Source organism: Drosophila ananassae, chromosome 3R (genome assembly GCF_017639315.1).
Source record: "Drosophila ananassae strain 14024-0371.13 chromosome 3R, ASM1763931v2, whole genome shotgun sequence".
Taxonomy (NCBI): domain Eukaryota; kingdom Metazoa; phylum Arthropoda; class Insecta; order Diptera; family Drosophilidae; genus Drosophila; species Drosophila ananassae.
Window position 1 is genome coordinate 25,162,590 of NC_057930.1, and position 14,945 is coordinate 25,177,534.

General features: G+C 43.1%; 1 protein-coding gene across 2 annotated transcripts in view; it reads right to left on the reverse strand.

Annotated features, from left to right (window-relative positions):
- Positions 1-14,048, reverse strand: part of LOC6497924 — a 64,542-nt gene extending 50,494 nt beyond the window's left edge. The window contains exons 1-2 of one of the 2 annotated variants that reach the window (XM_014906408.3): positions 13,366-14,048; positions 4,980-5,129 (exon numbers count right to left, since the gene is read on the reverse strand). In XM_014906408.3, coding sequence (XP_014761894.1) covers positions 4,980-5,034 — 55 coding nt within the window. In that variant the 5' untranslated portion in view covers positions 5,035-5,129; positions 13,366-14,048. The remainder of the gene's footprint in view (positions 1-4,979; positions 5,130-13,365) is intronic. The other variant, XM_001961684.4, reaches the window with a different exon arrangement.
- Positions 14,049-14,945: the final 897 nt, after the last annotated feature.

The window sequence follows — 14,945 nt, forward strand, 5'->3', positions numbered from 1 at the left end:
AAGGAAGGTGGACAGATATCGCACATATACAGTGCACCTGGAATGGGATTGAGGTTCACCCAGAGTTGTCCGCAAAAGGTGGCGGCAAAGGTGCAGTGCGGTCAATGCGTTATTTGCAATTCATTGCAGCCATGGGAATCCAAATGGGAAACGGCTGCCACAGGGGGTGGCGTGCGGACTTTGGCCAGAGGAGTGGAGAGAAGGGGTGGGTTAAAAACAGATGGAGCCGGCTAGGCGACACACGGAAACACTGGGTGCGCGGGCTGGGGGTTGGGGCATCCAAAGAGACACCGGTTATGGTCCGCTTTCGGGTTTATGGCTTAATTTTTGTTGCTGTTTCTGGCGCTGCTGCTGGTTCTGCTGCTGTTTGTGCCACACATTTCGCAAGCAATTTAAATGCTAATCAATTTGCCGCGTTTCACGCTCCGCCTGCAACAGTGCTCCGCGCCACCGCGGCAATGTGCCCCGTGCTCGCAATCGAAACAAATCCACCCACCGAAAACATCGAGGCCCACAATTCAAACAAACAAAGTCGCCAAGAATTATGAAAAGGCCGAAAAGGAATGTTGCACAGAGGGCCGAATGCCTGTTGGAGGCAGAAAGCCAAATGAAATAATAATCAGAGCCAGGGAAAATAAATATAGAGTGCGGAAAGCGAGATTCCAGGCTAGGTGGGAGATCTACAGATCTATTGAAATATATACTATTTTAAAGATGATTTCTTTCCTTAAAGTACTCCCTAAATACCTTAAATCGTAAACCAGCATAGTTATAGTCTGTTTTTTGCATAACTCTGCTAGTGTTTGCTATTCTAGCCCTGGCCAGAAGGCAGACATTCCACCAAATGGACGGGAAAAAGTTATGACCGATGTCCAGGTTGGAAAAAATGCAACACGTAGCATTTGAATAAAATGTGTGGGGAGCTTCAAGTGGCGCAGTGATAAGGGGAGTGAGTGGAACTCACAGATAACAGCCAAAAAAATATAAAAAAAAGTGGAACAAAGTTTGATTTATGAGTTTCATTCGTAGATTTGTAGAACCGGAACTGAAATCTGTTAGATAGAGGACGGCAGGCATCACAGAAATACTTGAGAAGGCATTTATTCACAAACATTTTCCACTTTCACAATATTTTTTGCCTCCGAAGAGAAGCTTAATTCGATCCAAAGATATCATGGTACAGAATGAAGGTAAGTTGGAAACTTCTTCGCTGATTTTTAAAAACAGCGCCCGAAAAAAAAGCACTTTAATAAGGATGATAAAAAAGGACTTTCAGCAGATGGAGTAGCGAATAGAAGGCAAAAAAAAAAACAGAAAAAAAGAAAAACAGCACCAAGATGAAATTGCATTATGTCGATTTTGTGGATTTTCCTATGCAAAGAGCAAAAACGGATGAAAAAAAATAATGAAAAAATGTAGACGAGGAGGAAGCTTCACTGGTCCACTGCTCCGGCTGCAAGTGGCTCTAAAAAGTGCCTCAAGATGTGGCAACATTGGTCCAGGACAGCAGTTACTTTGCATCTTCTGCTGAAAGGGGACACAAGGATGCGGACAAAAAATGAGCAAAGTCAGTAAAGAAGCAAGGATAGGGAAGTTTTCATTGGTTTCGGCTGCGGACTGATGAAGCTGAAATGGCTGCCAGGTATCCTTTGTCCTTTGTAGCCCGTCTCATAAAAATCATTCATTTGCAAAAAGCCAAATTGCCAAACGGCAGGACCACCTAACTGAACTGATAAAGAGTTTTATGAGATTTTCTGGATCTAAATAGAGTTTCGATTAAAATACTCCAATCTCTCGTTTCAAAGTCCACTGTGTGCTCTACTTTTTATTAATTTCATTTTTATTTCCTGCGCTTTATTGTTATTGAATGCTGATCAATAAAAGTCCCATTAAAGTGTCCAATATTTCTTTGAAGTTGATGAATTGTTTCCAGAGATTAGAGTATTTTATAGCGTAGCCTCTGACAGGCTAATCTTTGGAAATAATTATTTGAATTTGGGTTGAATATTGAATAGAGTTTGAGGCCCTATATTTGTGTGTACATTAGCCCACCCAGGCACTGGATAAGCCACCTCCTTGCCAGCCAACAAGACCACAAAATTCTCCTTGGGCTTATCCAGTTTAAATTTGAGTTCCTCGCCAAATTCCCGAGGGGATGATGCGGCAAGCTGGGCGTGTTTTTAATTGCCAAGGACAATTAAAAACAATTTTGCAGGCACAAAAGAGTTGGCAATAAATTTAATTGGCCCGCTGCCGTTACGCCCATTGATTATTTTCGGTGTGGGCGGGGCGCCACAGGCAGAGAGGCAGAGCCGAGCACTTTCGCACCTCGTGACAAGGTGTCCTGGGGCAGGAGGGTGTGCTGCCATCGTCTTGGAATTGGAACTTGAACTGGCAAGGGGGATGGCAGTCTGTAGATGGTTGATGTTGGCTTTTTCCAAAAGGGGTCTAGGGGGGCGGCAATTTATGCGGCTGTCAGTTGCAGGGGCAGCTTGGATTTTTATTGGCACCCGGCACGCAGCCAGAACTCGTTCGGCTTCCTCTCAAGTAATTGCATCGAGCACATAAATCAATTGAATTGCATTTTCATGCGACAAGTTTGGCCAACCCCCGATTGTCTGCAAGTGAAGTGAAAGCCAAAAGTATTCCACTTTCTCCCACCATGGCATAATCAATTGAAATCGCAAGCAATGCGTCAGTACCAGCGCCAGTTCCAGTGCCAGTGCCAGTAATCCCCCCAAAAACTTAAATTCAAACTGAAAGTCAACCCTCGAGGAAGCTCCCCCGATTTCCGAGCACGTAGCGAGATTATCGGCAACTTCGTTTATGGCTTATCAAATTAAATGATTAATGTTTTCTATTCGTTCGTTATTTCTCTTCACTCCTGGAAAAACGTCAGCAACAGTTTCCATTTTCTATTTTCTTTCCCAGCTTGGAGTTTTTCTGTCATGGAGTTCAACTGCTTTTCGTGTTGCGGTTGTCGGTTTGGTTTCTCGCATTTTCCTCAAGACACATTTTATTGCCAAAAGTTGTTGTCTGTGGCGACCTTTTATGTCTTTAGTTGATTTGAGGTTGCGAGGATAACTAGACTACATGAAACCAGGTGTTTTTTGATCATCAAGGACTCTATGTCCGCTCTAGCCTGGTCACTTAACATCAGTGCATAAATCCTGGCTCCTTGGCAGGCTGACTGGGAAATTTTTGAAATTCCATCAGGACACAGAACTCGTGATCCTCGCAAACACACACATCACATTAATCAGTCAGGGCGGACGGACAAATACGCACTCGAAATACGAAAGTATAACTCATCAGGGCACAAATTACAAAGACAAACGATGACTGACAACCGCAAGGCTTTTTCGGCTGTCCCACTGCCGGCTGGTAGCTGGGAAGCTGGGGAGGTGGCCCAAGGGGGCGCGGCTGGGGTCACCACTTAGCACCCACAATCCAGAAGAGCTGCAGCGAAAAGGGCGTACAGAGAAGGGCGGCTGCTGCCCTGGGTGGCAGCAGCGTTTTTGTTAATTAAACAAATGCCGCAGTGACATGTGCACATCACGACGAGAGATGTGATGACTTTGCCGGGCTCGGTTCTGGTTTGGGTTTGGGTTTTGGGCTGCTGCGGTTTGTGCATCTGCATTCTGGATGGGGTGGCATTGGGTGGCACTGAATTCTGGCTGCCACACACACAAACACTCGTAGAGACATTGCCAGAGAAAATTCCGCTTTACAAAAGCGCACACAAATAACTGAGGAAAACAGGCGACAGCGCCGACAATGGCTCTGCATTCAATTTAATTTATTTCAATTGCAGCGGAATTATTACGACAGACGACAAAGTGCCGTCGCAGAGCAATTTGCTCAGCTTCCTTGACACTCCCCCGCCCCTGCTGGAGGAGCTCCCTCCACTCCTACTTTATCGCTTTTTTAGGGAATTGTTAATAAACAAATTCATGCGCCGAGCAAGTAAGAGCCGCCAGTGTCGATATCAATTAAACAGACGCGTGGCTCCCGTTGGCCACTCGAGCCGATAATGACCGCAGTGGTGGAGCCAAAGGGGGATCTCGCTCCATCCCCAGGAACAGCGCCAGCCAGAACTTTCACAGCAGCCCGGCGGTCAGGAAGTTGAAGACATTTATTTCCTAAGAAAGTGCACCATGGTCTGCAAAACATTGGCAAACTGAGGACTTTTCTTAAAAAAATAAAAAGATATTTAAGATTAAAAAATTGTCTATGTCTAAAGGCTTTAAGGAACTAATTAAAAAATATATACTTTTAAAAACAAGACCTTTAAACCTTAGATTTTTTCAATAGGAAAGACTTCCTTGAAAGCCATTTTACCATTTTATTCTCAACCGAAACACGTTAAAATGTTTTAATAATTGCATAGCATTTATGAATTTGTTCCACTGTAAAAAAATAGTATATGGTCCCCAATTGCCAGGGGAACTGCAGTTTCGCAATGCCAACCCATCGTGGGTGGCCACTCGAATATCGCAACTATTTTTGCTTTTATTTTGCTGCGCTTTTTGCCATTGTTGCTTTTGTTGCTGGAGCTGTTGTTGTTTGGCTTGCCCAGTTTCAAGTGTAAATTAATTTATGAGGCACACCATGGAGTCGGCGCCAGGCTGCGGTCACAGAGACCGGTCCCTGTCGCCCCAGCCCTCCATCCACCCATCCATGGAGCCCCCAAAAAAGAGGGGAAATGTCAGCCAGAGTGTGAAATTTCATATTTGAATACTCGCCAAAACGTTGACAAATGAAGTCTGCATAATTGGCTAACATTCGGTTATGGAATTCGAGAGCTTTTGGTCAATACGGAAGTGCACAGTGAGAAATAAGAGGGAGGTTTCAAAGAGTTAAATAGGTGTTGAAATAGGATTCAGACTTCTCCCTCCTAGAAGTAGTCTTATGTCTCATGCCTCTAAGGTATTACTATTTGTTTTCATATTTATTTTATTTGGAATTGCAGTACTCACCTTTCAGTGTAGCGATGAAACACAGAGTGGCCAGTAAATTGAGTTGCCCGAACATGGTGATGACTGATTTGGGCTTGCTTTCTGATTCTGACTCGAATTCCGGTTCTGATTCAACGTTCCTGTTTGGATGTCCTGCTCCTGTTTGGATGTCTGCAATGGAAGAAGGGGCGAAAAAAAAAACAAATATGTAAATAATTATTTATTGTTCTAGACACTCCTGTGAGTCACTCCAGGCGACAGAACAGACGGCAATTTGTTTGCTTGTTTGGCCGAGCATAATAGAGATATTTTTAGGAGGCGGGTTGGGCCCCACAGCCCCGAAAATAAATACAAAAAATAATATAGAGGCAAGTGCCATCAGCCGCCAGCGGAAGAGCGCCAGCTGTCACCTGTGATCTGTTACCTGTTACCTGTTAGGCTATTACCCGTTACTGTCATCATTCAAATGTTATTTTCCGACGGACTGCCCCTGCCCGGCCGTCCCGGCTCTCGTCTGGTCTGGGCCGTGCCACAAATTGCTGTTTGACATGCCACCTGACGCTAATCAAAACTACACATGCACTTTTTGGGTGAACCCCAAACGGCACCCGACCACTCCCCCTTTGTACGGCAATTAAGCTGGGTTTTGTGTTTCGGGGTCTGCTAAATTTTCATTACTGCGGCCCATTGTGCGGGGGCTGAGATGGGGATTTGAATTCGATTTGGAATCGGACTCGAACCTCCGCCCTGCGCCGCTTGGCTCCTTTGGTTCGAAAAATCGTTCAATGATTGTCATCGTAGGTGTGACTAATTGTTGGTCATTTATCTTCTTTGCTTTCTCCTCTGGCTCTGGTGATTTTTTCTCCGTGTACCGGCCAGAGAGGAGACTCTTTGTTTTTCGGTTTTCCATGGAACTCATGAATAATTTCCGTTCCAAATGGAAAGGTTGGGCTTTGCTTTATCCCCACAGCCGCTCACCCAGAAGTACATCCGTCTCCTTCTGTGTCTCTAATTGATAGATAATTGAAGGTCTCGGGTGTGGGTGCGGGGGCCGATCAATTGGCTGGAGGCAGTCTTTAGATGATGAATGAATCCGCCTGATTGAGTTTGGGATAAGATGGGGCTCAGCCGGGCAATGAATGGAGATTCTTTGGCCCTGATTCTGGGCAGCGAGTGATGTCATCTAGAGATTTCTTGGAGGACAGAACAGAAGTATTTTTTCCACCGAAGCTATCAGTCGGAGGGGCCTAGCTTATCAGCGGCATTAATAAGGATTTATGGACCTCATTCTTTTAAAATACAAAAATATTCAACCAGAGCTAGAGTTGCTGCCTTGAAGTGTCATTGTATCTGGGTCGCAACTTTTTGATTGACAAAAGACATCTATGGTGCGGATGGAACAAAATCAAATAAATTAGAGCCTCGACTCCCGAATAACTACTCGCATGCAAACTTTGGCCATTCAACTAAAATAAAAACTAAACTCCCACTAGCAGCTCTCACTAGCCCCCCTACGGTGTGACTTGCACATCCGTGTATCCGTATCTGTATCTGTATCTGCGCCTGTTCGCTGCCACCGTAAACAAGTCAACAAGGAGCGACTGCCATGGGCAACAGTAGAGCCCCTCCTCCCCTCCCGGTCTATTGTGTTGAAAATACACCCCCGCACCACTCCCCTCAGGACAGGTGCACAAAACTGTGAGCCCTAACATCACACACGTCTCATTTTCCTTTCCTTTTTTTTTTTGGCTCGAAAGCAAACTAATTTCAAAGCAAATGCGATACAGTCACAAGTGACGGAGACGACTCCCCAGCCGGTTGTTGGGTTTCCTTTGGTGGCTCAGGTGGTGCAGGAGGCGGGTGGGGGTGGTGCTCGTATATCAGCCTGTCAGTGATACTCTGTCTGAGGTGTGTCCTTCTCATACTTGAGGTTTTAAAAATGGAATATTAGTGATATACTAAACTTTCTGGACAAACCACAGCAGGTATTAGTTAAGTTTTATTAAGTAAACTTTTTAATAAATTATCACACCCCTTTTCTCACAGTGTCTTTTATCTTTTAAACTGATCTTTAACCTTGCAACACTCGCGTGTTTTTTTTTTTGGAGCCTCATTTGCATAATTCTGTCGTTAAGTGGCGGAAAAGTGTAATCGAATGAACGAGTAGATAGCAGAGCCACGCCCACAAGAGGGCTCTAGTCGCTCCCTAACCTTCCTTAATTTGTGCAAAAAATAAATTTGTGAACCAGAAACGGGAAAAAATAAATTTAAAGACATTTTCGGCTCATTAGGAAAATCATTTGATACAGAGACCCAGACCAAAAGTCAAAGGAGAACAATGGAAAAGCCATCGAGGTCCAATAGGAGAATGATATTCTGGGGACTTTTACTTTCCACCAATGTGGTTGAGTGCGTTTTTAGTTTCAATTGTGAGGCCCCAGACCCACAAAGAAATGTGTGAAAATTCAATGGAAAATGAAATGTTGCCAAGGTCTTCTGTTCATTTCCCCCATGGCAGTGGAAAATTGAAAAGTTATCAATTACCGCTCCTTTTTGAGTGATTGACTTTCCGGCTTTCTCTCTCCCTCCTTGGATTGAAAGTGTAGCTGGCATAGCATATGCCAAAAAATGTTTTGTTCTTCGGGCTTTTGGCTTCCTCCCCTCGACACCCGCACATTTTCCGAGCTTCATCAGCTCAGGTTACCATTTCACGGCCCGAGGCGTATTGGGGTAATTGAATTTTGGTTTTTGGCCAAGCTCCTGATGAGCTCCAGTTTAGGTTTTGAATGACTGAGGTAGCACTCGTGTTCAAATTACAAAACAAAAAAAATGCCACAATGTAGTGCGAAATATTCCCAAAATAATCCATCTATGAGAGGCAGAAAATAATTCACTGACTTTTAGATTAATTGTAACTAATTGAGTATTTTGTTCAATGATTTATTCAAATAACTATGTTTAAATGAGATCCAATAAGCGGGAAGCTGGCAGCCAATGTTTATGAATATTAACCCATAACTGCACCACTTAATTCGATTCACCCACACAGACAGCCATCCACCCAACCACTTGACTTGATTGAAGGCAGATCAAATTGCCGAATAAAAATTATTCTAATGGGGATTAATTAATAAGGCTTGCCATAAATAACAAAATTTATTTATAGACCGGGGCATTCCATTCCAAAACGAAGAAGAATCTGTTTTTTAGAATTTATTGCGTGGGTGGTTGGGTGGGTGAAGAGGCCCTGTGGCCACTTGCCGCGTTGCCAAATCGATTTCAAAACTTCATAAACAAGCGGCGAAAAGAGGAATTCCCCTTCGGCACAATTTGAGAAATCTCCGTTCGGACAATAAACCGGGAGCAACAAAAACACATTGATTTTATAAACACAGAAGCAGCAGTTTGGGCCTTTAATTTGTTTATTTTGTGCTAAAGAGCAACACGCATCGAGTGCCATAAAAAATCAACAGCAGTCTCTGGTGGGGGATGGTGGCAGGGTAGAACGAGTGGCAAGAACTTACAAAATTTATAAACTGTGCAAACTCCAACCGGGGAGGTGGAGAACGAAGGCAGAGAGCCATAAAAAAAGGCAAACTGAGTCGAAATATTTATGCAAACGTCAATTGGGCTGCAATTGAATTGAGCCACGAGGCATGGCGCATGAGGAATGAAACATGAGGCAAGAGGCACGTACTTCGGATGCCCCAAGGCTCCCCAACCAGAGCTTACTTTCGAGGGATACCCTACTTTCGAAAAAAAGGGTTCCACCACACAACTAACCATAGAGGGAGTTCATTTGATTAAAACCCAAAAACTAAAACTCGATATTATTGGTTTACACGCGGCTAGACTAATTTCCAATTTGTAACCAATTTCCAAATCAATCGACCCTCTCTTTCCCCCTTCTATTTTGTAGGGCATTTTCAAATCGATCAGCGATGAGTTTTCATTTGTATTTTTTATTAGGCACCCGCCTCCCTACTACCAGCTACCAGCCCGCCCAAATTGATACACAAGTCAGACAACGTGACGTATGAGTGATGATGCGTGAGGACCACTCCCACCTCCTACTATACCGCCCACCCTCGGTGTAAACATTCGATTCGATGGTATAGCATATGAGTTCCATATTTGCTGTGGAGCCTGTTCAGGAAAAGTGGCCGATAGATGGAAAATTAGGTTGCAACGACGCCGGCGCCTATTCGGGAGGAGAAAAAAAACGGCGAAAAGCGTTTCCACTGGCTTTCTTGTTTATGCCACTTGAGGCTGTTGGAAGGTCCACTCCCCCTGCTACCCGTCCTGGCCACTAATGTGCAGCGTTTGATTGACTGACGAGCGAACGAGTTGAATGATTGCCGGCTGCACATATTGATTTGCATCTGAGCTCAGCGCCGGGAGGCAATTGCCCATTTTCCGTAATTTTCCTTACACAATGCCACAATTTATTTGATTGATATGCCTCATGTGCCGCTGCCCCATAAACATCGTATATGTGTCGCGTATCACATGAATTTATGAAAATTATTTGCCTTGGCTTTTCGCCATTTGTTTGCCGCTAATTTGACTGTCAATCAATCTATGACTCCCATGAAAAAGTTCCCCTTTTTTTTATCCCTCCATGGCGCACAAGTATTATTCTGTTTGTAAATTCTGCTCACTATATAAACGAAGCTCTCGCCATTTGTTTCATTTAATTCGCTGACGTTCAATATTTGATTTCATTTATGCATAAATATTTTGTATGCGGGAATTACCACACTTTTTTATTTGCCAGACGACCTTTCCATTCACGTATTTTTTTTTTTTAATGACATGGATATATTTGTATTCCTTAAATAGACATAGAAGTTGCTCTTTAAAAGCCAGTTACTTTATTCTAGATTCTGAAAATAATATTTGAAAATATTTTCAATCAACTCATTGCTGGCTTCCTGGCAGGCCACATTGTGCATCAATTTTTCATTGAATTTGTGAATTTTTGTATTATATTAAATTCTATACACGAGACGCTTGCAGCTCAAATTAATTGCCAGAATGCAATCTTAACCAATTCGGAAGAAGAAAGCCCGGCCCGGACCGGAGGGACAATGGGTTTTTATTAAACTTGGCCCGAGCCAGCTCAATTGGGAATATGCCATAAATTTGCACAACAGAAAAATGGAAAACAGAGTGAGGAGAAATATGATTTTCTGTGTAAAATATATTTTAGTGTGTGTCTTTGGTTTTTTGGCCCGGAACAACGCCATCGTCATCATCATCTTGGCCATCATTTATTCATGACAATTTTTGCTTCTCGCTGCAGCTGCAGCCTGGAAATGAAATGAAAACGGAGTCACAACTACAACTATATTATACTTCTGCTATGCCGAGTGTTTTGAGGTGAATACCGAGTGACTGACTGGTATTCCTGAAAATGAAAAACCCTCTCTCATCGATAATGCAGGCGAGAAACCACAGGCAGCACAGGTGGTGTGCTGAGGAAATGTAAAGCAATTTTCAACCCATAAATGAATTCCATCCTCTCCACTCCTCCGCCCGTATTGATATTTATCCATAACATAGTTAAAACAGGGTCCCCCCGAGAAGAATGCGTATTTTCCATAACTTTACTTGCCAACTTGCCACTTGGGATAGCTGGTGGCTGGTGGCCTGGTGGCTCTTCGCCCACCTGACCCACCTGAAACCCAAACTGTGCAAATGAGTTGGCCACAAAATGTCAGTTACAGACACCTCGCCTCCGAACTTTCTTTACCCCGTTTACGAGCCGAACTGAACGCTGAAAAATGTGGCAGGAGTTGGCACAAGTTTCGTTTACTCTTTTTCCCCATTTTTCTGCAAATAAAATCAATCAATTTTCGGTGTGGCAAGTGGCAAGTGGCATTGGAAGCCAGCAAGGCAGCAGTCTAAGTGCTTCTGCGACACTGAAATGTATTTTCCAGAGGCAACAGTAGAGATTAAATTTTAAAATATATTGGCGATCTATCGGGAACACACTCTTATTGAGACCAGACTCCTTAATAAGTCATTGGGTTCTGAGGCAGGACTCTTCTTGGTCCGGATCAGTAATTAATGGAATCAACTGTGGAAGCCCATCCTAGACTCTCCTCGAGTGCTGAATGATTTAAGAGTCCCAGACAAGAGTGCCCCTTTCCCTTCTCACTCCAATCCAATTTTTTCCCTCACTTTCATAGAGAAGGGGTGGCTGAGGAGTAAATTTCATTAACAAAAACCGCAAAAGAAGAAATGGGCCTGGGAATGGGAGTGGGAGTGGGAGTCAGAGTGGAAGTGGGAATCGGAGCCCTGTGTCGATTTCTGTGTAATGCCCGAAAATAAAAATCAATCAACACGTTCGCTTAATAGACCGTCGGGCCTCGTTGTCTCGCTCTATGGCCTCAGATGTAAATGTAAATGTATCTTGCAGATACATTTTCGAGTGTTCCCAAAGTATATTCCACAAAGTATTGCACAAAGACAAATTGCTTTTGTCTCTAATTTTAACACGACTTTGACGACTGGGGTCCTCTTCTTTTCGCTTCGATCTTTCTGCCATCGGCTTTGTTTTTATTTTTTATTTTTTGTGCTTTAATTTGTTTGCCGTGGGAGTGAAAAAATGTTCACACGGTTAAGGGGTTTCTTCTCTTGTTTCTCCCCCGAACGTCTGAACGTCTGAGCGTCTATACTCCTTGAGGTTTGTTTTGGAATTGATTGGCGCACGTTTTGCGCGTGGCTAAGCAAAAAAATAAATAAAATACAAAACAAAGAACCGGGCCGGGCCGGGCCGGGCCGGGCCGGGCCAGCACAAAAGTTCAACCCATAACCCCAGACAGACAACAAGTGAGAGGAAAAGTAAAAAATTTTTTTATGGTCCCCCGAACCCCAGGCCCTACGAAAAATGCATTTCACATTTACATTTTGGGGTTTTCTTGGTCCGGGTTCTTCTTCAATCTTTATTGAATGCCAGTTTGGTTGTTTTTCTTTCCAGGGCTGGTGGCCAGAGGGATGGGTGGAGGTGGTTCAGCACTTTGTGGGTGCTTAAAACAGCTGACAGGCCCCACTGACAGATTGATGTATGTTGCTGTTCCCCACCACCCCCTCCACCCGTCCATCCCTTGGCCCGTCTCTGGTGAATCTTTTCCACACTCTTAATGAAAATATTTCCGTTTGTGCTATTTTCATTTGACTTTGCGGCCTGTTCGGAGATTTATGTCTTGGCCGGGATTCTGGACCGCCTCCGACCTGAGTTCACTTTATTGGGAGGCTAATAGGGCACGCACGTTGACAATTGGTCTTAAATAGGTCCTCACCCTGAGTGGTCTATGTTTTACAAGTTTTGGATTTGCTTTTTTGAGTCAAAAGGTCAACTAGAGGCTCTTTGGTGGGGGGCAGCCTCTAGAGATCAGCGTCATTAGGCTAAGCTCTATTATTCTGCCAGGGTGCCCCAGATACTGGTGGTTGGGCATCTCCCTTGACAAACTCAACATCTTGGCGCCTTATAGCCTTATAGGAGCCTAGGAAACTCATACATTCTATTATTCTTCCATTTTTAAGGGATTTCAGGGGATCATTGAAATCTTTCTTTCATTTTTCAAAAAGTAATAGGTCTTAAGACTAAATCTCGTTCACTTCAAGCTTTGATCTTTAATCTCTCATAAGAAAATATTTACTCAGATCATTTGAACTTACAATTCACCTCCAAAGGCTTACAAATATCAATTGCCTTTAGGTTTAAACACATATTTAATTTCAAATAAAAACAAAGCTTATCTCTTACGGAAATTAAATTGAATTGAAACCCTGCACTCTAGAGTCTAGATGCACTTTTCATCGAAACCAGTCCAATCGCAGCCCAACTCGCCGAGATTAAACCATTCGGATAGTCGTAAATTTATTCAAATCCGCTGGCAGCCCTTTGATATATTCCCGCCAAGGATTTGGCAAATTTTAAACCCATTTTCGCCCCAGCCCAGTCGGATTTAAATCCGAGACCAAAACTTGCCAACGCATAAACAAATATGCCAAAAAAAATACAAAAAAATGTGTGGAAAATCTCGCGAGCCCCATGGAGGAAAAAAACCTTAGAGACAAAGGGGGAAAAGGAATCAGTTCCATTTGCTGACCCAAAACAAAACACAACAAAAAATGGCGAACAAAAAAAAAGGGACCGAATCCCCCCCCTTGATTCAGGGGCGTGCGGGGGCGTGTCGGCTTGTGGGCTTTCGTGTTTATCTGAATGCAAATATTTGTTTGTTTACAAAAAGTTGCCTTTTTCGATATATATTTTTGTTGTGTTTTCTGCACTTTATTTTTCCTTTTCCATAAATATTTTTGCAGCCCGAAATTCTGGCTATTTTTTAGGAAAAATGTGTTTTTATTGTTTCGGGTAATTGGGCTGGCTTTCACTTACTTTTAAATTTGCGACTCGACGGAGTCCCAGTTCTGTTTACTCGGGCTGGCCTGCCAGATAAATGAGCGATTAGGATGCTAATTAATTGAACGAGAAAGCACTAGAGCACTGAGGAGGTTTCTGATCAGATCTACTTCCAGACTTTCTGACTTCTCGACTTTCAATTTCTTAATTATTCAAAGGCTGTTTGTGAATCAGCTGTTTGTGATCATCTTTCCTTTGACATTGTGGGGAAGAACTCGTTTCGAAAGATGTATCTTTTGGATTGAACTGCTTCACACACACTCAAGTCTCACGGATGCACTTTTCGAACCGCTCACGCACGAGGCTCGCCGAGGGGGAGGAGCGACTGTTAGGGGGTGGTGGTGGGTGGCCTCTGACCGGTACACACACTCGCGCGAAAAAGTGAAATATTTTTGGGAAATATTATTTATTTTTTATTAAAATTTTTTTTAAGCACGCGGAGCATGCTCACCGGCACCGTAAACCTACTTCCTCAGTTCTTCTCGAAGCACGACGCGCACTTTCGGATGTAACCGATGTAACGATGTAACGCGTTCGAATGCACAAACCTAAATGCGGGCCACGGAAGTCTCACTGCTCAACTCGGTCGACATTTCTGGGCTGCCGACGTCCAACGAGCCGATGCAGTGCCCGAACGTCGAATAAGATACAAAGATACAATCCCGAACTGTAGTGCTCAGCCCAATCGGACGAGAGAGCGTTGTAGTAAGAATACTTTTTAACATAAATTTTTCAATTATTTTAATTATTTTAATAATTAATAGAAAGTATCTGAAATTTTGTATCTTTAAATTTGTATCTTTTATTTATTTTATCTCACGAATATTGTATCTCAAACCAAAATGTCAAAGCGCCAAACGAATCGAACCGAAAACCAAACCCGAGGCCCGAAGACCGCCCGAAAAGGAACGACCTAGCGGTTTCTGAGGCGCCCTCTACCGGAGGTTAGCTCGAAACTCACTCTTATACGCAGTTAGAACAGGTTCGAGATACGTTCGAGAGAACAGTTCGAGGCAGGTTCGAGATACGTTCGAAGCAATTTCCCCTTCATCCTTTGAAACTTTGTATATTTTAAAATGTATTTTGAAATTTCAACAATATTGGCCCAAAGGATCTGCAAATTTTGGCTAATGATGGATGGGTGTCCTGCCTGATTGGCGGTACCTGGAAATCAGGAGAACATGACTGTGCATGCATTTCAGGGATAATAAGGATGTAGAAGTTATTAAATATAAACAGAGAGTCCTTTGGAAAACCAACAGTTAATCAGGTAAAAATATTATGTTAGCTGTAATTTAAAAAATAAAATATTAAATAATATTTATATACATAATTTTCGTAGAATATAAGTTCTATTACCAATTATTGAATTTCTTAAACTAACAAATCTGTATAATTACATCTAAATCTCTTCCAGGAGCTGTCTAGTCTAATAACTGCAGTCGAAGGTCCTGGCCGCGAGTATTGCATTCCGTGTTTGTAAGTCTTAGTTCCAAATGAAGCTATCATCTAAAATAAATAAATTAATTAATAAGTTCTTTCATAAAACGTTTATA